The 24,869-nt window shown below is 40.2% G+C and overlaps 1 protein-coding gene across 1 annotated transcript in view; it reads left to right on the top strand.

The window, feature by feature from the left end:
* Window positions 1-22,764, top strand: part of LOC308086244 (protein sel-1 homolog 3) — a 35,686-nt gene extending 12,922 nt beyond the window's left edge. Inside the window, exons 8-26 of the mRNA XM_080429704.1 lie at window positions 669-792; window positions 1,893-2,028; window positions 2,412-2,555; window positions 3,311-3,504; window positions 5,127-5,297; window positions 5,386-5,511; window positions 6,862-7,002; window positions 11,045-11,107; window positions 11,688-11,861; window positions 14,903-15,030; window positions 15,987-16,070; window positions 16,194-16,275; window positions 17,822-17,894; window positions 18,013-18,131; window positions 18,347-18,468; window positions 19,899-20,013; window positions 20,462-20,525; window positions 21,339-21,458; window positions 22,221-22,764. Of these exons, the coding sequence (XP_080285830.1) occupies window positions 669-792; window positions 1,893-2,028; window positions 2,412-2,555; window positions 3,311-3,504; window positions 5,127-5,297; window positions 5,386-5,511; window positions 6,862-7,002; window positions 11,045-11,107; window positions 11,688-11,861; window positions 14,903-15,030; window positions 15,987-16,070; window positions 16,194-16,275; window positions 17,822-17,894; window positions 18,013-18,131; window positions 18,347-18,468; window positions 19,899-20,013; window positions 20,462-20,525; window positions 21,339-21,458; window positions 22,221-22,462 (2,422 nt within the window). The 3' untranslated portion in view covers window positions 22,463-22,764. The remainder of the gene's footprint in view (window positions 1-668; window positions 793-1,892; window positions 2,029-2,411; window positions 2,556-3,310; window positions 3,505-5,126; window positions 5,298-5,385; window positions 5,512-6,861; window positions 7,003-11,044; window positions 11,108-11,687; window positions 11,862-14,902; window positions 15,031-15,986; window positions 16,071-16,193; window positions 16,276-17,821; window positions 17,895-18,012; window positions 18,132-18,346; window positions 18,469-19,898; window positions 20,014-20,461; window positions 20,526-21,338; window positions 21,459-22,220) is intronic.
* The last annotated feature ends 2,105 nt before the right edge of the window (window positions 22,765-24,869 follow it).

Below are 24,869 nucleotides of genomic sequence, written 5' to 3'. Positions count from 1 at the left end.
GCATAGCCACAGAAATCTAAAAAGGACACTGAAGCGTTCCCGGTCTAAATGGATTAAACTGTCACATCAGACATGAAGACTAATTGTAACGCAAGTAAAACGTGTGACTATTCATGGTCACAGATATTAGACATGCAGTGACATACGTACCTCATTTGATCCAAGAAGTTATTCTGTCGTTCTTGAGTCACTGTAAAAAAAAATCCTGACAGATATATTTGATATACTGTAGCCTACTACTGTACAGTGGTAAGGCGTACTCAAATGTTTTACTTACGGAAAAAAAGAAGCAGTACGTAAAACTCATTATGGAGAATGATCCATTTCACAATCGTATTGTATTGTAATTAGTAATGTATTGATTTGTTCATCAATTTAATGTTACAGCTGGTAAAGGTGGGGCGTTAATGAGTTTATATGCTGCTGGGTTATATCATGATGATATAATAACATCATCATGTAGCACTTAATGTTTCTTTTGCATTAATATATTTGTATTTAGTAGAAGTATAAAGTATTACAATAATGTGGTAATACTCCTCAGATTTGTATTTAAGTACAGTACTTGAGTAAATGTGCTCAGCTTACCTTCCACTATATTTCTGTGATGTTGCATGTTGCTCATTGCTCAGACTGATCAGGATCATTGATCTATAATTACGTTGTAGTTTTGCAGACAGCATCCATTACAATGACACTGATGGTAACTTTGTGATTGGAGGAGGGAAGAACATGCCAGGAATCTATGGCTATTTTGGGACCGTCAGATACTATCGCTTAGGAACTGATAAGGTATGGTATAGCCTTTTTTTCTCCTCTGTGAACTAGTTTATTAGGTCATAAATTAAGGGTGGTGTACTGTAAGTGATATTAGTTTTTTTTGTTAAAACAAAAGTTTTTTTGTAAAAACAAAAAGGGAAAAAAGCTCTATATTCTTAAGCATTGATATAGAGTGTTTGTTTCATTAACATAGGTCTCCCCGTCTCTCCAGCTCTTTTAGTGAATAGAAAATACATTTTCAGGTGGTTTGCCAATTTCATCCAATCGGGAGAGAGTACCCCTTCATCAGCTTCGATTTTATAGTGTTCCAGTTCCAATGTTAATGTCTGCTCATTTCTTTGCGTAATCACCTCCAATTTCATTTGTTTATTCTGTATCCTGTATGAGTTCTCTCTCCTGATCGGAATCCTGACCTGGAAAATGTATTTTCTGTTTACTAAAGCAGTGGTTCTCAACCAGTGGTCCGGGGACCACCAGTGGTCCTTGGGGGGGGGGGTACCAGGGGGTCCCCAGCGAAATTAGTTAACATGGTGTCACAGTCATTTTAACCATGCAGCTTTGGCTATTCAAAAATAACAGATCTACAAGCTCATAGAGTGCCGCGCTATGAGCTTGTAGATCTGCTTTTTTTGAAAAAATCTTGTAAATGTGTGCATATCTTTGAATATGTATATATTTTTTAAAGCGAACATTTTAACTCAAATCTTTGCTTCTGGAGGTCCCTGCCACAAAACATTTTCAGATGGGGGTCCGCGGCCAAAAAGTATATCAATTTAGGGGTCCACGGCATGAAAAAAGGTTGAAAACCACTGTACTAAAGACCCCTGTTACTGAACAATCACTCTCTATGTCAATAGCGATGATTACTATCAGAATATAAAGTTATTTAACACTTACTTCAACCTTTCACAGAAAATAGGAGATCAACATGTGAGCTTTTGTGATCTGATATTTTCAGCGAAGATATTTAATGTAGAGCGAAAACAGAAAAGACACCGGTATGGAGCCCTGTGGGACGCCGGTGAACCATATAGGGTTTACGTGGTTAAACAGATAATAAGTAAATATCACGTACAACCCCTTTAACCGTAATTGTCTTCCACGTGTTACAGGTGAACAATCCTCTTCTCCCTGAGAGGACCCTACAGGATCTAGATAAGACTCATCACCAGTGTGCGGAAATAAAGAAATTCACCAAAGCTTTTCTTCAGGAAGTGACTGAAAGCCACGATGTAGCCTTAAACAAAGGTGAGATACTATTAGGAGTATGCTTAAAGACATATAAATATATATATTTATACCTTATGTATTTTGTGCAGGCTGGCTTTATTTTATACACACACATAGGCACGTCTTGACAAAGGTCAATGAAGCCCACTATTTGATATGTTGTTGTACAACAGTGTCAGATGAAAATAGCAGAAATAGCTAATTTACAATCTACTCGCTAGTTCTGAAATAGTTTGACAATTTAAATCGATAATTGATTAAATAAATTACTGCACCCCTATTTGTATGTAGCCTACTATGTGAAATTAAACTGATCTTAAACATAACATGTTATCATTTCAGGTTGGTGTAGCCCTCACTACAGAGTATCATGAAATAACGTGCTCTTATCATCATTCCAGGTCGGTGCAGGCCTCACTACAGAACACTATGGTCCAGGTACAGGCAGCAGGGTACGTGCAGACAGCAGTGGAGCTGGAAAACACAGCTCAAGTACAACACACTGTTCCACTTCATACAGACACAAGAGGAGTCTCTGAGAACAGGTATACTACGGCCCTGCATTATTTACATAGTGACAGGTACATGACATTATGCAAATGTCCTCAAACGTGCTCTGTAAACTGTTTATCACTATCTCTTCACTGGTGATGGAAACTAATGTATTCAAGTACAGTACTTAAGTAGCATTTCGAGGTACTTTTGCTTTAGCATGTCGATTATTAGATACTTTATACTCTAATTACATCTCCGAGGCAAATGTTGTACTTTTTATTCGAGTAGGCCTACATTTATTTGACATCATTAGTCACTAGTTATTTTGCAGATTTAGATTATAAATAATGAATCATTTATCAAAAAAACATCTTAAGATCTACAAGCTCACAACATGTCGCAAATGCATGATGAGCTTGTAGATTGGCTATTTTTGAAGCCTTAATTAGTTCATGACGATTAGTCACTCCATGGAGACTTGAATTCATGGATATTTTTTTGTTTTTGTCGCATTCCTAAGACAATAATGTGATGACCAGCGGACAGGTATAGGCAGCGGTTCCGGTAGTAGACACAAAGGAGACTCTTTGTGTCTCCTACCGGAACAGCCGCTGGTCATCAAATTATTGGCTTAGGAATGCGACAAAAACAAGAAAATATTGAATTCAAGTCTCCATGTGGTGACTAATGGATTGAAACAAAGTCATTTTGGGGGTGAACTATCCCTTTAAGTATATTTTGATGGCAATATTAGTCCAAATTGTGAGTGCTTCTTCCACCTCCATTTTCTTCACGTTGTGTGTAGGACCGTGGGACGTGAGGAGCCTGTATGATCAGGCTGTCAGAGGCATGTTGGACGTGGACCAGGGCGAAGCGGCGTCCAGGAGGCGCAGCGCTCTGCTGGAGGTGGCGTCCTGCCTTGGTGACCACAGAGCCTCCCTCATGCTGGCGTCCGTCCACCTGGCCGGCCTGGCACACAACCCCGTCAACCAGGAACAGGTTGGAAACACTGTCGTGGAATTCTGGATCAATCGGTGTTAAATTCAATTGACGAGGCGAGAGGAGTCGGAGACGATATTCGAGGTGGTGATGGTTATGCTATAGATGGGTTTCTTGTTTGTAAACATTTGTCGGAAGTTGGATCTGTTTGTATATAATAGCAGCATTATGCCTATTATGCCTATAATAGCAGCATTATGCCTATCTAAATCCCGAAAATAACAAGAGAGTGAATGGCACTTCCGGGTCGTTCTACCACCCGCATGCGCAGATTGCGCACTCTGCTCTGTGATGACGTCGCTCGGAAACCCATCTATAATGCAGTGGTTCTCAACCCGTGGTCCAGGGACCACCAGTGGTCCTTGGGGGGGTACCAGGGGGTCCCCTGCAGCGAAATTAGTTAACATAGTGTCAAAAATCATTTTAACCACATAGCTTTGGCTATTCAAAAATAGCAGATATACAAGCGCATAGCGCGGCACCAAGTGCCGCGCTATGCGCTTGTATATCTGCTATTTTTGAAAAATCATGAAAATGTGTGCATATCTTTGAATATTTATATTTTTTAAAGTGAACTTTTTTAACTCAGATCTTTGCTTCTGGGGGTCCCTGGCACAAAACATTTTCAGATTGGGGTCCGCGGCCACATACATCTCAATTTAGGGGTCCTTGGCATGAAAAAGGTTGAAAACCACTGCTTTAATGATATCATGGGGAGAAGTAGACACACAGTCTGACACAGGTCGGTGGTACGGTAGTTTTTTATCCCACGATTTTGTAACCCTATTTTTTCAACCAGTGCCAGGAACACGTTATTCCAACCAGTTCCTTTCCCCTCCATCAGGCGCCCCGGCTGACCAGGGGGAGGCAGTATAGAGACCAGGATTACTGCATGTGTTTTTGTGAGGGTACCTACCGTAGGGGAGGTACCCTGTGGTACGTTAGATCTGCCAACGAGCACAGGGATCAAACCATACTCTATAGCTGCTACAAGGACAAGCTGAACCACAAGAGGACAGGCTGTACCAAAACAATATCTACTTCTTGGCTACTACAAAATATCATGTCATATCATAATGTATTATAAGTACTATTAAATATAAAGGTTAGATATAAACAATCATAATAACAATATAGTATAATCATTCCTAAAAAACCAACCACCTCCTATCATATAAGAAGTGTAGGGCTGTAACCATCCATTATTTCCTAACGATTCTATTGATTACTTTCCGATTAGTCCGATAATTGAGAAGAGTGTTTTTTATTTGTATTTTTTTGTCTAAATGTTATTTATAAGTCAACTAAATCGATTAGTCTGATTAAACACTTACTTTATACTTTGTCGTACAAATGTGTCACGCAAACATACTGAAAAACGCTAGTCTACAAGCTCACTGCGTTGGCTATTTTCTGTATTTTAAAGAATTTGGGAAATGTTTTCAACATTTTCACCTAAAATGTCCAAATGGCAGGTTGAAAGTAGTCTCAGTTCCTGGACTTAGTAAAAGTAGTAGAAGTAAAATCCCCTCTCCATGGAAAAGGGGGATTTAACTTGTTTCCCTAAAATCGATCATTTTCTTAAAGTCGATTTTGCTGTTGTCTTCTGTGTTTTTTTCCAGGGTCATGTGTATAGTTTGATAGGTGCATCAGGTGATGACCGTTTAGGCCTCATGCTTTTGGGATACAAACACATGCAAGGAATCGACGGCTTCCCCAAAGACCAGGACGTGGCTTACAGTTATTACTCCAACGTTGCTGCCCAGAGCGTGTTAGACAGCTGGACGGACGAGGTAAATAATGTACAACCGCACACAACTTTCAGTAGCATGAAAACAAACAGTTTCTCTGTGCTACTTTACAATCTCACCTTCTCAACAGAATCACTACCCGGCTGAAAACACCCTCCTCAGCAACAAGGAAGATTTACAAGACCTGATGCACGAGACCAGCGACGCCTTCCAGTATCTACAGTTCCAAGCGGAGCGAGAAGATGCCGGTGCTCAGGTATGTGCGATAAGCAGTACAGTGATGGTCCAGTAAAGATACTGGTGGGACATTACTTACTCGAGTTAAAGTACTGGAGTAGCGTACTTAAAAAAATAAATTATAATAATTACTTTAAAACTTACTCAATTGGTGCGCCCGCTGGCCTAGCGGTCCAGGCGCATACCACATATGCTGGTAATCCAGATTGACAGCGTATCGCAAGTTCGACCCCCGATCCGGAAGACCTTTGCTGTGAGTCACCCCCCCCCCATCTCTCTCCCCATTTCCTGTCAGCCAACTGTCCTGTCAAAATAAAGGCATAAAAGCCCCAAAAAATATTTTAAAAAAATGAAATAATACTCAATCATTCAAAAAGTACATTTTATTTTTTAATATCAGTGCATTGTTGAAATTTAGAAATCTTCCAAAGAAATGCACACATTTTCAAAAATCTTCAAAAGTATAAAAAAATATCAGTTTTAGCTTGTAAATCAGCTTTTATTGTGTGTGACTATTTTGTTAATTCATAATGTTAAATGTAGTGGAGTGAAAGTCATAAGTATCCAAAAATACATAATACTCAAGTGAAGTACAGATACTAAAAAAATGCATTTACAGTAGTCAAGTAAATGTACTTTGTTACCGTTCCAACATGCGATAACGCCACATGGCTTTGCACTCTGTGGCTACTGGCTAGGCTACTATCTAGCTATCTGGAAGATTAGGTAGCAGTGAAACCATGAGTCTTGTTCTCATTTAGGATAGCATCAGTTCAACACAATTGCCTTTAACCCATTCAAACCGGGAACGCATCTGTGTCATTTTAGGCTATTCAAAAATAGCAGATCTACAAGCTCATAGCGCGGCACCGAGTGCCACGCTATGAGCTTGTATATCTGCTATTTTTGAAAAAAATAGAAAATGGGTGCAAATCTTTTAATATATATTTCTTTAAAGCGATTTTTTTTACTCAAATGTTTGCTTCTGAGGGTCCCTGGAACAAAATGTTTTCAGATGGGGGTTTCCGCGGCCAAATACTTATCTAAAAATGTTTTCTAAATCCTAACAGTAGGCCTACAGTATGTTGCTATATCAGTGGTGCTCCGTCTTTTTCATGTCAAGAACCACCCAAATTATATGTATTTGGCCACGGACCCCCATCTCAAGCGACCCCCAGAAGCACATGTTGGAGTTAAAAATGTTCGCTTTAAAAATATATATTGTCAGAAATTTGATTTTTCTAAAACATTTCAGATCTACAGGCTTGTACATCTGCTACTTTTTTAATAGCCAAATAAATCTTAAAATGACACACATATGCCTTCCCCGGTCCTTAATGGATTAGACCTGGTTTATCTGTATGTTTAGAGATTGCTGTCCAGACTGCTGCTGTGGGGACAGAACGGAGTGTCCAGGGACATGGAGACGGCCGTGAGGTGGTTGGAGAGGAGCGCTATGCAGATGACTGACCCTGCTGCCATGTTTGAATACTCCATCATGCTGATGAAGGTACACAGGGACAGACAGGGGGGACTCTATAGGACATTGGTGGGCAACTTTGATGATGGAGAGGGCCACTATATTTCCACACTCACTCCAGAGGGACACATTGCATATAGTGGCGGGCCATTCTATGTCACACAAAAGTAGCATAAATAGCGACGCGTTTTGAGCTTGTAGATCTGCTATTTTTGCTATTTTGGAATTGGAATCCAGATTATTATTTTTTGACTATTTTTTAATTGGAATCCTGGAAAGTAATTTTATTTATTTTATTTCAAATGCATTTAGTTATATTTATGTTAACTTTATGAACTTAAATACAAATACATTGGACATAAAAAAGACAATGGAATATTAATACTAGTCATTAAGCTACTAATATAGACTGAAGTAATTAAAGCGGGTCATGTTTGCATGTTTGGAATTGTAACAGCTGAACTCAATAATATATCAGTATTCCGATATTAACCTGCATTAAGTAAAGGTGGGGGCCGCATGTGGCCCCCCGGCCGCCAGTTGCCCATGTATGCTATAGGATCACACCTTTAGTATAGGGGGGGATTCAATATAGGATCTCACCTTTCACACATCAAACTCAGCTTCTTCTATGCAACGGTAGAGTCTGTTCTCCTATATGGCAGTGATTTTGACAGCAAATTTTGAGTTAGTTTTAGTCATAGTCTTTTGAATAAAATGTTGTTTTAGTTTTTGTCTAGTTTTAGTTGACTATCTTGATTTAGTCGACTAAAACGTATTTTGGCGGTGCCTTGATGGCGTCATAATGGCTGATTTTACACTTGGCTTTGCATGCTGAAAATAGCAGATCTACAAGCTCACAACACAACGCGTCGCAGTGCAACGCGTTTTGAACTCGTAGATCTGCTATTTTCAGTGTGCAACACCCGAGCGCAACCAAACATAAAATGACTTGTCTTTTAGTTCTACTGGATCTCTTCTCCACTAGGGCCAACATTTTAATCTAGTTTTTATTTGTCGACGAAATTGTTAATATACTTAGTCTTAGTTTTAGTCATGGCTTAGTTTTTATTTTGTTTTCGTCAGTGAAAAAAGGTTTTTGTCGTGGTTTTAGTCGACGAAATGAACACTGGCACCAACAAAGTGGCCATCATGAATTAATTAATGAATATCTGCACATGCAGCAGCACAATGAATTTGTATTGGTTGATTAGATAATACTCATCTCCAATCAGTAAGAAATTGACACCCACTGCCCAATTTAGTAACACTATTCACACTAGTAATTTAGTGTGAATTTGAATGCAGAGACTGCTGTCCGCATTATGTTATGTTATTTTATTTGAAAATGGCTTAATATGAGATTTAAAAAAATATATATATATTTGCTGTTATCAAAATGGCTTAATATGATTATTATTTTTTGGATGGGCACAAAAACCAAATGGGTGGGCCCAGGCCTACTGTAGGCCCACCCGTAGCTACGCCCCTAGTCAGCTTTTAGATCTGCTATTAGTGAATACTTTAGCTGAAGTATAAAATAGGATTAAAGTGGTTCAAATGATTTTGATGCTATATTAACTCATTCTACTGCATGGTGATCCCCTGGCACCCCTTCAAGGACCCCTGGGAGGGGGTCTCCGGACCCCACATTGAGAACCACTGCATTGCAACATTAATGCTTAATACAGTACAGCATAGATCAATACATACAACACCCCCCCCCCCCCCCCCCCTGAGCCCCCGCTTCCCCTTTAATCCATTTAGACCGGGAACGCATCTGATCTGATGATTTTAAGATTTCTTTGGCTTTTATTTAAAAAAATCATGGAAAATGTGTGCAAATCTTTGAATATATGTCTTGAAGCGAACAGGGGTCCCTGGAACAACATATTTTGAGGGGTCCGCGGTCAAATACATATAATTTTGGGGGTCCTTGACATGGAAAAGTTGGAGCACTACTGATAGAGCAACATACTGATAGGATTTATGGGAGGAGAAAAAAGTATGTATTTGGCCGCGGACCCCCATCTCAAAATGTTTTGTTCCAGGGACCCCTGTTCGCTTCAAGACATATATTCAAAGATTTGCACACATTTTCCATGAAGCAAAGATTTGATTTAAAAATCTTCGCTTAAAAAAATATATATATTGAGGGGCGGCCGTTGGCCTAGCGGTCCAGGCGTATACCCTTATGCTGGTAATCCAGCTTGACAGCGTGTCACGGGTTCCACTTCCGATCCGGACGACCTTTGCTGCGTGTCACCCCCCTCCCCCATCTCTCTCCCCAGTTCCTGTCAGCCTACTTTCCTATCAATAAAGGCAGCAAAAGCCCCCCAAAGATATCTTTAAAAAATATATATATAATATTATAAATATTCAAAGAATTGCACACATTTTCAAGATTTTTCAAAAATAGCAGATATACAAGCACATAGCGCGGCACTCGGTGCCGCGCTATGTGCTTGTATATCTGCTATTTCTGAATTGAATAGCCAAAGACATCTAAAAGGATAGAAATGCATTCCCCTACTATTGAGTGGGTTAAGAAGAGAGTTAGAAAATGAAAATGTCTCCAAAGCAAACTGCACTGTGAGGGGGAATGAATGTTTATGGATATAAAGTTATGAACTGATCCATTCCAGACACCAGAGAAAATGAAACCAGGCTTTTTTTTTATTATGAGTGTCAAAACAGAGCTACTGATGGGAGATATATTTACGGAGGGCAGATGACAACGCCTGCTCTGTGAGATGATGATATAAAACCCACACAAAACCATATTTTTGGACATGCCAAACTGTAAAGAAAAAAAAGACAATAGCTGTCAGAATAATAATGAAAGTGATCTTTCTTAATGGGAATCAAACCCAAACTTGCAGCCATACTGTCAAATTAAGTGCTCTAATTAAATTAGTGTATTTTAAGGCACTTGTTAGGCAAACTTTTTTTAAATTAGTGTGTTTTAAGTGACTTAATTAAATCAAATTCGAATTAGATTTAATTATTAAATCAAATTTGAATTTAATTATACCTGTCTCTGTCGGGCAGAAACCTCCTACGTCCAAAACTGTTAATTTTCAGGATTCAAATAAAAAAATAGCAAAAGTAGCAGATCTACAAGCACGAAACGCAATTTGAGCTTGCAGATCTGCTACTGTTGATGCTTTTTTGTGACGATGTAGTATGATCAAGTCGGGCGTTAACTCATTGAGTGCCAATGACGTCTTTTGACGGCCGTTTTCAGTGTGCCACCAGTGCCAATGACGTCTTTTGAGTTTTTTTTTTTTTTCTTTTTTTTATCTCAAAGGAACTAGGAGAAAACAATTTTCAAAATGTTAATGCTCCATCCACTTCAATGTTAAAAAATAAACGGAGCATTTTTCCTGTGAAAAACACTGTATTTCTGAGTGAGACATGCCACTTTCAAACATCACACAACAAATGTCAACGAGGTCACAATGACCTCGTTGACATTTGTGAAACCACACCTGACAACCATCAGGGGATCAGTCACACTGAAGACAAACACTCTGTGACCAATTGAAAAGGTAAAATAATAGCCTGGCACATAATATAATGTGCCAGGCACAGGGATCAACAAGCTGGAAATAAGCCTGGCACTGATTGAGTTTACGAAAAAACACAACAAACTTAGAAAGTGGAAATAACAGGTATCTGTCCAACAGCGACAATATATATTATATTTTTTTAGTTTTAGTTTATAGAGATAATGACATGACATCTGAAGATGCCCCTGTACAGTATATACTGGAGCATCTCTGAATGCTTTGAATCATTTGCAAAAGGCATTATCATTTCAAGCTGTCTTCTGGTAGCCATACTCAGCGGGATGTTGCCTCCTGTAGTTCCAAACATTGGAACTTCCTCATTTAGATAGAAAGAGAACTTACGTATTCCATTCTTACAATGGGAGTCAACAAGTGTCATCACTCTCATAGTTATATCACGCTGGCCGTACTGTACTGTACAAATGAGTGTGTGAGCAGGGTGCATAGTGGGAGATGTAGTGTTTGCTTCACTGATTGCGTTGATGATGTGTTTCCCTCAGGGCCAGTTTGTGGAGAAGAACACCACTCTGGGCTTACTGCTGCTGGAGAAAGCTGCTCAAATGGTACGCCTGAGCACTGACTGAGCATTCACCGTGTGGTGGAAGACCTACTCAGATGTGTTTCCTTAACCACTTAATCCATAAGACTGGCAAAGCATCTGTGTCATTTTTTAAAAATTTCTTTGGGCTATTAAAAAATCATGCAAATGTGAAGAAATCTTTAAATATGTATATGTTTTTTAAAGGGAACATTTGTAACTCAAATCTTTGCCTCTGGGGGGTCCCTGGAACAACATATTTTGAGATGGGGGTCCGCGGCCAAATACATATCATTTTGGGGGGTCCTGACATGAAAAAGTTTTGAGAACCACTGATATTATAGCAACATACAGTATGTTATTTTCCAAAAAACTGTTGTAGAATCCCCAGAAGCAAAGATTTGAGTTACAAAATGTTCACTTTAAAAAATATATATATATTCAAAGATTTGCACACATTTTTAAAATGACAGATGCGTTCCCGGTCTTAATGGATTAAGCCCTATTTTATACTTGTTTTTTTCAAAAATATCCGATTTACACTGCACTACATTACTTACTCCGCCATGACCTTTCCTGTTGTCCCTCCTCTTTCCCACATACAGGGCTCTATCGGGGCGCTGAACGGTTTAGGTTGGTACCACGACCACACCCTGAACGACTCCAAGGCCGCCGCCAAATACTTTGAGAGAGCGGCGCTCAACGGGAGCGCCGACGGCATGTTCAACATGGGCGTGTACCTCCTGAGAGGGAACGTCCTCTATCCCGCCCCCAATGAGGTTCGAGAGACTAAATTCATGTTCAATTATGACTTATTTAAAAGTTCAGTCAATTATTTTACTGCACTGCACGTGTCAAATAGCTCTTTGTTCTCACAGTATTCATGGCTACTGCAGAGCAATGGTTCTCAAACTTTTTCATGTCAAGGAAACCCCAAATTGATGTATTTGGCTGCGGACCCCCATCTGAAAAGGTTTAACCAGGGAGACCCCCAGAAAAGAAGATCTATGTAAAAGATAATTATCAAAATTTGCCAAACATTTTCAGTCTTTTTGAAAACATTTCAAAATAGCAGATGTACAGTACAAGCTCGCAACACGGCATGTGACAAGTGATTTGAATAGCCAACAAATAAATGGATAAAGTGGTTAAAATAATTGTGATGCACCCCCCCCCTCAAGGACCCCTGGGGGTCCCTGGACCCCACTTTGAGAACCACTGCTATAGAGTGTTTGTTCAGTAACAGGGGTCTCCCTGTCTCTTCATCTCTTTAGTAAAAAGGAAAATGTATTTCCAGGTCAGGATGCCAATTTGATCCAATCTTAACCCATTAAGACCAGGAACGCATCTGTGTGTCATTTTAAGACTTCTTTGGCTATTCAAAACAAGACCAGGAGACCTGGTTCTGCCAGACCCAGAATGAAGCCGATGAGCTGATGAGCTTTACTTAATTACATACTTGTGACATAATAATGATGTCATGAATAGTTTGTGACGAAAGGGGACGAAAGGGGACGAAAGGGGGACAGACTTTTTTTTGGCTGGGGCCGGAGGACAAAGTGACAGACTTTTTTTTGGCTGGGGCCGGAGGACAAAGTGACCATGCCCATGTATGGACGAAACAGGTACAAAGCCTCATGTAAGCCCGACCCCTTGGGTCTGGCAAATAGCTCTTTTTGAAAAATCGTGAAAATGTGTGCAAATCTTGAAAAAAATTATTTTCTTATTAAAGTGAACATTTGTAACTCAAACCTTTGCTTCTGGGATTCTACAAATGTCTTTTAAATCCGGACAATTTTTTTTTAAAACTTTTGTTGCTATAAATAATATCAGTGGTTCTCAAACTTTTTCATGTCAAGGACCCCCAAAATTATACGTATTTGGCCGCGTGCCCCCATCTCAAAATATTTCGTTCCAGGGACCCCCCCAGAAGCAAAGATTTGAGTTAACATGTTTTGCTTTAATAAATAATATATATTCATAGATTTGCACACATTTTCAAGATTTTTCAAAAATAGCAGATCTACAAGCTCATAGCGCGGTCATAGATAGATCTGCTATTTTTTAATAGCCCAAAGTATAAACATTTTTTTAAAGTGGTTACACAGATGCGTTCCCGGTCTTAATGGGTTAAGAGAGAACTGATACAGGATACTGGATAAACAAGTGAAATTGGAGGTCATGATACAGGAATGAGCAAAACAACATTGGAACTGGAACACTATAAAACTGAAGCTGATGAATTAGTTAAAGGGGCTGAAATTGGCAACCAACCAGAAAATGTATTTTCTGTTTATTAAAGAGCTGGAGAGAAAAAACACTATACTATAGCAATGATTACTATCACAGTGTAGAGCTTTAACCTTTTCTCACACACAAAATAAATACTTTTTGGTTTAACCAAAACACATGCCCTTACACTACCTGTGCAACCTACGGTCCTACGGTTCACTGTTCCTCAACATCAGGTTCAGGGACCACTAGGGGTCCCAATGAACCTTAGGCTGAGAGTGTGCAGAACAAATGAAACTAAACAGACCCTTATGGGGTCCGTCATTCCGAGATTGTACAAATGGAACCAAATGGACCCTGGGGGTTTCCCCAGCTAAAATGATTGACGGTTAGGAACCAAATGGACCCTTATGGCTCTGTAACTCTGAACTCTCAGAGTTAAATTGACACTGGATATCCCAGTGTAGCTTGGGGGTCCCTGAGGAAAAAAAAGAGAAAAAAAACATCATGCCAAAATGGGGGTCCGTGGTCTAATGCAAGTCAAACTGGGGGTCCTTGGATTGAAAAGAGTTAAGAATCACAGATTGATTGATTGATTGAATACTTAATCAGTCAGGCATGTAAACAGCATGTGGTACAGTAAGACATTAAGGCTAAAAGGACAACACAAAAAAGTATTGGGGACTTTTTTCCATTGTGGTCCTATGTATTCAATTCATCAACATAGCATAACAAATTTACACAATAATACATGTCATCAACAAATGCTTCTTCTTGTTGTGTCCACAAGAGAGTCAACAAATACAAACACTATGTGTCAAGTCAAGTCACGTCAAGTCAAATGTATTTATATAGCACATTTAAAAATAACAGCAAAGTGCTTTCCAAAACAAGAGCAAAATATAGACCTTAGTCTATTCACAAAGCAAAATAAAGGCATATAACTTAGTAAGAAAACTAAAACAAATAGAAACAAAGCAGCAACAAACAACAACAGCAGACAATGACCTCAAACTGTGTTAAAAGCCAGAGCAAACAGGTGGGTTTTCAGTTTGGATTTGAAAATCTCAATGGTGGGGCTTACCTTGATGTGGAAAGGGAGATTATTCCAGAGTATAGGTATATACACTCACCTTTGGTAATGACGTTTGTCGGGGGAACTGAAAGGAGTTTCTGAGTGGATGATAGCCTATAAGTAACCCAGTGGCAGGAGGCTCTTCTATCAGATCATAAATGTACGGCTAGGCCGTTGAGAGCTTTAAAAACAAAGAGCAAAGATTTAATATGTTCTCGTTTCTTTGTTCCAGTAATGAGTCTAGCAGCAGCATTTTGAACTATCAGTAAAAGTTACAAAGGAGAAAAACGACGGCAGTGAATGACACCTCCTTCTGATGGGATTTTACATTCACCTCCCCTTGTGATCACCTGTAGATGTTTTTTCATGGCATTTTTTTTTAAAGAAACCGGTGATTCACATCCTTTAGTAATGGATGGTGTCGGGGCATTCCACATGTTGGTGTCAGACTAGCGTAGAATGAGAATTGAATGATCCATGTTGCTCTAATGTCGTCGTGTCATCCTCCAACAGACGGCTGCGTTCCGCTACTTCCTCAGCGCGTCCCTTTTGGGTCATAGGGACGCGGCTCTGGAAGCGGCTTGGTACCTCTCCACGGGGAGCCTGGAGGGGGTGTCAAAGGATGCGGAGAGTGCCGTGATGTAAGGCGCTCATTAGCCTGGTGAAGAATTCTTTGTTATGACGGTGGTTCACGACGTAGCCCGCAGCGAAACTGTCATTTCACTTCAACGACAGCGGCTAATTCAAGGGCATGCAACCCAGCCATTTGCATATCTAAAAATAAAAGTGTGTGCGCTGTCATTGGCGATGCAGTGTCTGTCATGCGGAGGCCGCGCTTATAGCGGTGTCACGTTACCCATCTAATGAGTTTATTGATGACACGGCTATAGTGTGTGTGGACGGAAACGGTCTCTGGGTTTAGAAGCACCTCCAGGTATTTTCAAGGTCATTTCTCGGCCATTAGCGCCATTCTGACAGACAGTTCAACTAATAAGGCACAACCAGTCACGAGAATCTGTACTCTAATGCACTTTAATTGAGCATTTTTTTTTTGTATGTATACTTAAGACTTTCAGTCCACTATATTTCAAAGAGAAATATTGTACTTTTGACTATAGTTCTAAGTAGCTTCTGATTTTGATGGGTAACCAAATGTGACGAAACACTCACCAATACTAAACTATTCCTTTTGAAGAGAATTTCCTCGCTATAAGCCAAGACCTGTACATAAATTTGGATGCCAAACGAGTTTGCAGGCAAGCGCTTTGGACCCACATAAAAAATTCAGCTCAGAGTTACAGCTAACTTTAGAGTTTAAATACATTTTTTTTAAAAGCTTTCCTTTGTGTTATTTTGAATGCATTTCTATGGCTGAAGTAGGTCTTTCTATAGGCTTTGTGTAGCATAGAGGTTCTGAGTAAACTTTCACTTTCTATAATTTAACTCTTGTTTTTCCACCACTGCTTAGCTCTGTCATGTTGGCCACTAATGACTTTATTTGACAAGGCTGTTACTGTAACTAATGTACTGTAACTAATGCACAACTGTATTTATTTTGTTTATATGAATGATTCTTTGCACCTCACCGCCTTTGCAGCCTCCTGAAAAGGGTGTGCGAACAGAACGGACACCTCGGATATTTAATCAGAGAGGCTCTCCAGGACTACCTCCGGGGCTCCAGGTATGGAAATGAGCTTCAAATGATTTTCGACCCTGTCATCATTTGCAAATACTTCCTCTTCCAATTGTGGTTGCCAGTATGAGTTTAAGTGAAGCGGGCTGGATGTTCGTTTGTCTCCCACAGGGGCGAGGCTCTCCTTAAGTATGTGCTGGCAGCAGAAACCGGTCTGGGCTCTGCTCAGAACAATGCTGCTTATCTTTGTGAGGTATGTTGTTGTCCTCTCTTCTCCTCCTCTCTGTTCAACAACACTTTAACAGCTGCTATAAATCTCACCGTAAAACACAAGTTTTATAGCGGTAGTCTAAAGGCAGGGTTGGAGTTTGCTGGTGGGATGGGGGGGGGATTCGTGCCTCTGCTTTTGATATCCCGTATTTTTTGATATCCTGTGGTCAGATGGAATTTAATACTGTATATGCATTTCCTTTGATGTTTGATTTATGTTTGATATATACTGTATGTACAGTATGTTACTTCCCATTCCCTGGCAATCCCTATTTTGGGCAAAATGTGTAAAAACATTGAAAAACATGAAAAATTGCTTTAGATTTATGTACGTTCCATCATGCAAGGGTGTTGCTCGCCAAAAATAACTGATCTACATGCAAACTGTGTGTTGCGATGTTGTCTGGATCTGTTCTTGTAGGCGTTTCTTCAGTGTAGAGCGGTGTCTCTAAACCTTTTCATTTTCATGGACCGCGCCCCAGTGTGATATGCATTAGCCCCCACGGACCCCCATTTGATAAGATTATTATTATTTCTGGGACACCAATCTGAGAACGTGTTTATTGTTTAGACATGATAATGGTCTGTCATTTGGTCCAGAATTCCTTTACTTTGTCCCTGGAACAAAACAGAGATGGGGGTCCGCGGCCAAATACATAATCTAAAAATGTTTTCTAAATCCTAACAGTGGTGCTCCTACTTTTTCATGTCAAGGACGCCCCAAATTGATATGTATTTGGCTGCCGACCCCCATCTCAAAACATGTTGTTCCAGGGACCCCCCAGGAGCACAGATCGGAGTTCAAAATGTTCGCTTTGAAACATACAAACATACATACATAATGAAATTAAAAAATCATAGCTTAAAAACAACAGTTGTTGTTATCCAAGGCAGAACCAAAAAATATATATATATTCAAAGATTTGCACACATTTTCAAGATTTTTCAAAAATATCAGATCTACAAGCTATGAGCTTGTAAATCTTAAAGAGGTGGTGCCATGGTTTTGCACTTTTTCTGTTTTTCATGTGTCTATGAGGTTGATAGAACTTCATTAAGCCCCCTGGTGGTGTTTTTATGGTGTTTTATGTCTTCTCTGACTATTTTGAGTTTCTACCTGGAGGCTGAAACCTTGAGGGTCAAACGTGCCAATAGAAAAACGGCGCTTTAGTGACATAGTAAAACATACCCTCCCCCTCATTATCATAACACAACAGGTGTGGGCATGAGGAGGAGGAGGGACTAGGACAGGTGGGTGGTGCTAAAGTGGTGGAGGAGGTGCTAAGGTGAGAACCAGGTATACTTAATGAACTGGAGGCGTGTCCACATAAAAACATAATTTTAACACTTTCTGTACACTTTTTTGAAAAAATCTTCCTACTAGTTTCACCATAATACCTGATGATTATGTTTTAGGGGGGGGGGATCACTGAAAATCACGGCACCCCGTCTTTAAAATAAGACAGAATGTGTTCCTGGTCTTAATGGATTAAATGGTTAAATGTATCCATATCCCTGCCTCATTGCAGGAGCTTGGCTCCACCGCCTGCCAGTGGAGGTACAACAACCACTCCGTGTTAAACCACAACGCACATTTCTCCGGTGAGCATATAGCCTGTCAGGTTACATCATATTCACTCCCCTGCATGTCCGTCAATCTCGCTCATTGGCGTCAAGTACACCTTTGTGTCTCTCTCTCCCCATATCACATTCACCATAGGGCTACTGAGGATGGGAGACCACTACTATGATGCTGCCAGACACGGAGGAGACTCATTATCTTTGGCTGGCGAGGCCGTGTGGATGTACGGAAGAGCCGCGCTGGCAGGCAGTCCTCAGGTGACAGATTTACCCAGAGCTGTAATCTCAAACCACCCACCGCCTAGATAATTAACCTTGTGCTGGCTTTAGCCTGCCGTAATAAAAACAACAAACAGAATTATACTGTGTTATTATTTACAGACGTGCGGCCGTGCACAACTCATCAAACTGACGTTACGGTCTTGTCGTTTCTCTTTTCTTTTTTTCTCCTTCTCGTATATCCAATATCACAGGGGATGTACAACCTGGCGGTTCTGGCACAGGAAGGCCACGTTCTGCCGCAGAGCATCCGGGCCATGTTTAACGTGTCACACGGGGACACACTGGACGTCTTGGTGACAAAGATTTTACAGAGGTATTCTGGCTTTGTTTGGCAGCCGTACTATGCTATGTTCGCTCAGCCCTAATGTTCCCTCAAAACTCACCCCAACCATTGCCCTAACCCCTAATCCTAACCCCTAACCCATAACCCCTAATCCTATAGCGCTAACCCCTAACCCTAAACTAAGAGAACATAGGGCTGAGGGAACATCGGCATGACCCCCTTTAAATGAGTTGTTCACCCCAAAAAAATACTTATTTTCTATCAATTACACATGCCATGAAGCCTTAATGTTTTTTGTTTTTTTTCGCATTCCTGAGCCAATAATTTGATGACTGGGTCATCGGTCAATAGGAGACTCAGTATAGGAGATAAGATTCTTTGAGTCTCCAACCAGAGACTCCATGAATTCAAGGCTTCATGGGGTGTGTAATTGATAGAAAATACGATTTTTGGGGGGTGAACTACTCCTTAAGTTCAGGATCAATCTGTGACGTTTGGCTTAACGTTTGATTCATTGACGTTTTCATTGACAAAATGCACATACTGTACATGACCATATCTTTGTACATTTCGGTCAAAAGGATAAAACACACACAAAAAAAGCTTGAGAGCTTATTTCCATCATGGTCCTGTGAGTGCAAATGCCTGTGTAAAGTGAGTGTCATTGTGTTTTGGGGGCACCCGGCAAAATACAAAATGTGATTGGAGGATAAACCCCTTGAGATGCATCATCTCGTCTTCCAGGGGGTCCTCAGGCACAACGCACAAACAATGACGAGAAACAATCACATAACAATCAACAATCGACAAAACATACACATGAGGGCTCTCACACCATCCCAGACCATTCTACATCTGTTACACATGTCCTCTAAAAAACAATAAATAAATAAAAAAAATTAAATACAATCAATTATATAAAACAAGAATCAAAAGCTCAATCAAAAAATAAATAAAGGCTCATCCTTTATGTTTGCGTAGACATTTTGTACGGTGTGTTTTGTCTGTATACAGTGTGGAGTGTGTGGAGGTGTTACACCATGTTTTGTTGGGTGAACAGATGTGTGGAGGTGTTACACCATGTTGTGTTGTGTGTACAGATGTGTGGAGGTGTTACACCATGTTGTGTTGTGTGTACAGATGTGTGGAGGTGTTACACCATGTTGTGTTGTGTATACAGATGTGTGGAGGTGTTACACCATGTTGTGTTGTGTATACAGATGTGTGGAGGTGTTACAGCATGTTTTGTTGTGTGTACAGATGTGTGGAGGTGTTACACCATGTTGTGTTGTGTGTACAGATGTGTAGAGGTGTTACACCATGTTGTGTTGTGTGTACAGATGTGTGGAGGTGTTACACCATGTTGTGTTGTGTATACAGATGTGTGGAGGTGTTACACCATGTTGTGTTGTGTATACAGATGTGTGGAGGTGTTACACCATGTTGTGTTGTGTATACAGATGTGTGGAGGTGGAGCCTGCCGAGGCTGTGACTCCTTGTTCTCTGGGTCTGATGAAGGTCCAGGTGGAACAGGCCTTGACGAGGATGAGTGGCTGCATGGCTCTGCTGACCTTGGTAAGCGTCTCTCTCTCTCTCTCTCTCTCTCTCTCTCTCTCTCTCTCTCTCTTTATGTATATATATATATATATATATATATATATATATATATATATATATATATATATATATATATATATATATATATATATGTATATATATATGTCACAGGGAAATTGGCATTCCAGGGAAATTGAAAGAGGAGCGCTCGCTTTTAGGCGCGGGGCTTCGGCGCGAGGCAGGCTTTTCGAGACAGGGTTTTTCACGCGAGGAGGAGGCCGCATGACCGTCGCGCATGCGTGGGACTCTCAATTGTATATTAGGATATTCATATTCATGTATGTCATATTCTCAATCGGAGCTTCCGTCTTGTGAGTTATAGAAACAGACAACACAAACAAATAAAGACACTGCATACTGCATATTCTGAGAATGAATAATGTCTTTTTTTTTGGTTTTTCCACAGGCATATGCAACACTTCTTTGTTTCATCGTTACTATGGTTACTGTGCCGATCCAAGTATTTCTGGGTAAGTCTCTGTGAAGTTATGAAGATAATATGATGATGCACAGACAGACAGACAGACAGACAGACAGACAGACAGACAGACAGACAGACAGACAGACAGACAGACAGACAGACAGACAGACAGACAGACAGACAGACAGACAGACAGACAGACAGACAGTAAGTACTCTACACAGCTCTGCACTGCAGCATTTACATATATGTGCCACAAGGTGGCATGATTTCCCCAGGTATTAGTGCACTGCCACTGACACACAAAGCAGGTGACATTAGAAAACATGTCCCACTTGTTTATTATCCTCTGATTTTGATTTATTTATCATCACGAAAAAAATATAATAATTGTTATAAACCCTGCATGCTAACCACTTAACATAAGAAACAAAGCCAGAAAGAAAGAAAGAAAGAGAGAAAGAAAGAAAGAAAAATATTAAAGTATAGTAAAAATAGTAGAACTACAAGTATCAACTGCTATAGTACTGTATATCTGCTATTTCCAAAGAATGTTTGCCCTATGCCCAAAATATGCCTTTGTCTATGCCCCAAATATGCCTTTGTCTATGCCCAAAGTATACTTTTGTGTATGCCCACAATATGCCTTTGTCTATGCCCAAAGTATACTTTTGTCTATGCCCACAATATGCCTTTGTCAATGCCCACAATATGCCCATGTCTATGCCTCAAAATATGCCTAAGTATGCCTATTCCCAAAACAGCGACGCCAGGCTTAAAGTGGTTAATTCAATAAGCGCCAAAACAATTAGCCAGACATTGTCAGGCAAACAACTTGATAATTATGTCTTCTCATCCGCAGAGCATCTGCGAATTAAGGCTGATCAAAGAAAGGCCAGCAGCAGCCGTGCAGAACACGGGGAGGAGGGGGCAAGGAGGAGGACGGGGAGGACAGGGACATCGTCAACCGTTCCAGCTGATGGTAGGCCTGTCACAATTAATACATAATCGCCTAATCACAAAAGAATTTGTTAATCATAATTATTTTTGCATAATCGTCATAATCGTTTCCATGTTGAAAAATTTTCACACATCTTCTAACATTTTCCAAATAGCAGAAATAGCAGATCTACAAGCTTACAACGTGACGCGTTGTAAGCTTGTAGATCAACTATTTCTGCTATTTGGAAAATTAAAGGTAGTGTATAGTGATATTTTTTGGTAACATTCTTTTTTGTTTGTTAAAAAGGTTAAAGTACTATATTGTGATAGTAATCATTGCTACAGAGTGTTTGTTCGGTCACAGAGGTCTCTCCAGCTCTTTAGTTAACAGAATATAGTACATTTAGGTAGGTGACAACATTTAAGCCAATCAGGAGAGAGCACTGAAAAATGCATTTTCTGTTTAATAAAGAGCTGGAGAGACATGGGAGACTCCTTTTACTGAACAAACACTCTATAGCAATGAGTACTATCAGAATATAGAGCTATTTAACTCTTATTTTAACCAAAGTAAATCACTTACCCTACCTTTAAGTAGGTCAGCAATTTCTTTATATATTTTAAGTTATTTGTCATATCTACCCTGTGCAATTGTTGATTATGAAGCCTATAAGGCAAACACAGATGAAGTTTGTATTCTTATGTTCCAATGTTCAACAATGCCGAAAACACAATTAAATCGTTAATCACAATAATTTGAGTGACAATTAATCGTCATCTTAAACGTGTACTCGTGACCCAGCCCTAGCTGACGGTGACAACAACTCAGGCATCAGTAGCAGAGGATCACAAGGAGAAGACATGGATGATGACACCGTGGGAACGGAGCACGGGACGTCCAGGATCTATAGAATGCCCAGGAATCTATGGCTTAGCGCGCTGAATGGCGAGGCCGGGCTCCGGGAGGCCGGTGATCTGGCCGTGACCGTGTCGGGCGTGTGTCTGTGTGCGCTGTGCACAACACTGCTCTATCACGTCTTATGACAGACAATGCTCGGCGGGCGGTGACACGACGGCCACAGCCCAAAGCCTATCCCCAGACAGTGAATGAGGGCATGCAAGCAGCTGGGTGGATGATGATGATGATGATGATGATGAGCTTGTATACAACACGGCTATCTTCTAGCATGACACAGTGCTTCTTTCATTGGCTCATGACTCACCTCACACAACGTATGAGGATAAAATAACGGAAGTGTTGATGGAGAGAATAAATAAAAGATGGAGAATGTAATAACAAGAAGTTGTTGTCGTCGTGGCTCATACTGTACTTACTGGTGGAAAAAAATACTCAATTTATTGACTTAAGGAAAAGTATCAATACTGCATTATAGAAATACTCCTTACTTGTAAACGTCCAGAATTCAAAATGTACTTGAGTAAAAGTGCAACAGTATTGGCCTCGGAATGTACTTAAAGTACCAAAAGTAAAAGTACTCATTAGGCAGAATATCCCATTTCAAGTATAAGTATAAGAATCTTTTAAAAATAGCAGATCTACAAGCTCACAATGCGTCGCATCGCGACGCATTGTGAGCTTGTAGATCGGCTATTTTCAAATGGCCGAAATGTATATAAGGCTGAAGTGGTTAATGTATGTTTTGTAATAATAATCAAAGTAACTAAAGTTTTCAAATAATTGCAGTGGAATAAAAGTACAATATTTGCCTCCGAGATGTAGTGGAGTAGAAGTAAAAGTATTGGAAATTGGAAATACTCAAGTAAAGTGCAAATACCTAAAAAGTGCAGTACTTGAGTACATGTACTTAGTTACTATACACCACTGCTCATGACTCACCACAACTTATGAGAATAAAATAACAGAAGTTGTTGATGGAGAATACATAAATATGGAGAATGTAATAACAGAAGTGTTGTCATAGCGCATACTGTACTCATATCTCTGTACTATGGGCCTCCGTTCACAATGTTCCCAGTGGTATGATTGTGTGGAATACTTTAAAATAGAAAAAAATGTAATCCACATACCGGATCGGGGACCAGATGGTCGTATAGTGAGTTGGATTAGATTTCCACAAAAGGTGATATTTCAAGCATCTCAAAGCCTTGTTATACTTAGCTGTGCACTGGTGTAGTGCAGGGAAAAATAGCAGATCTCACAACACGTCACAGCTGTGAGCTTGTAGATCGGCCATTTTGGGTGTGCGACTTTTCAGGATTCAAATTGAAAAGCATCAAAAGTAGCAGATCTACAAGTTTAGATATGGAGATACGAGGTTTCTGCCCGACAGCAACAATATACTTTATCGACTGGAGTCCCCCAGGGGTCTATACCTAGTTCAGCCTCTACAGCAAAACTCTTTACTAATACAGTAATAGCCAACGTACAAGCACACAAGGACCACAAACTTTTCTCTGAATGTTCGTCCTAGAATAGGAACACTACTGTAGGGTTCAGGTGGCTCAGTATAAATGACCCTTTAGCTCTTCCTCCGACAAAGCTTCCTCCTTTGTCCCAAAGAGCTTGTCGGAGGAAGAGCAGAGACCCTGAAAACCGTGGGGGTAATTGAATAATAACATGCTAGCATGAGGGTACAGCACGAGACAATGAAAGCTTTATTTATAGACAGGGTGTGTTTTTTAGAAGGTCCAGGTGCATCGTTTAATCAATGAAATCATTGGAGCATGTCTTTGAAGGGATTAAGTCCTTCCAGCCCTTTGCTAACATTAACCAATTCCAATTGAAGTTACAATCCCTAACTTTTTATAGCAAACAAAACATGATTTAAATCAATCTGTATTTATTTTATTAATACAATATACTGTAACCAACACAACTGTGGTGGTTGTAGTTGGTATCGAGATACTGTGTACCGATTTGCGTGAAGTTTGGACAAAATCTGTAGTCATTTAAAAAACAAATCTTTTGCAAAAATCTCACACACACACACACACACACACACACACACACACACACACACACACACACACACACACACACACACACACACACACACACACACACACACACACACACACACTGACGGACGGACAGACAGGGTGCAAATCAAGCAACTTAAAAACTGTCTGGGGTGCACACAGAAGCCAGACTAAACATTAAAATGACCCCAAACATGTTTGTGTAATATCCCTTTAACACTCACTCAAAGGGCTCACCAGCACCACATAGCAGCAGATCAGTAGGAGAAGTTCTTCACTCTAATAGGTCAGCTATTAATGCTTGTTCACCCCTCGTATCAGTGACATGCTGATGATAAGTGTCCTACCACTGCCAGGACAAAGCAACAGGAACACGGCAGCCCCTCCTAAATATGTTTTTTTTGTCCAAGGCCGCTGCCACGGAATTTTAGGTAGTTATTGATTTAGTCCCCCTGGTCTGGCAGGTGCATTAATCCTGGTCGATACGGGA

Source organism: Gymnoscopelus braueri (genome assembly GCF_963280865.1).
Source record: "Gymnoscopelus braueri genome assembly, chromosome: 6".
Taxonomy (NCBI): Eukaryota; Metazoa; Chordata; class Actinopteri; order Myctophiformes; family Myctophidae; genus Gymnoscopelus; species Gymnoscopelus braueri.
The sequence above is the reverse complement of the archived record's forward strand: the minus strand, read 5'-3'. Positions and strand labels throughout refer to the sequence as shown.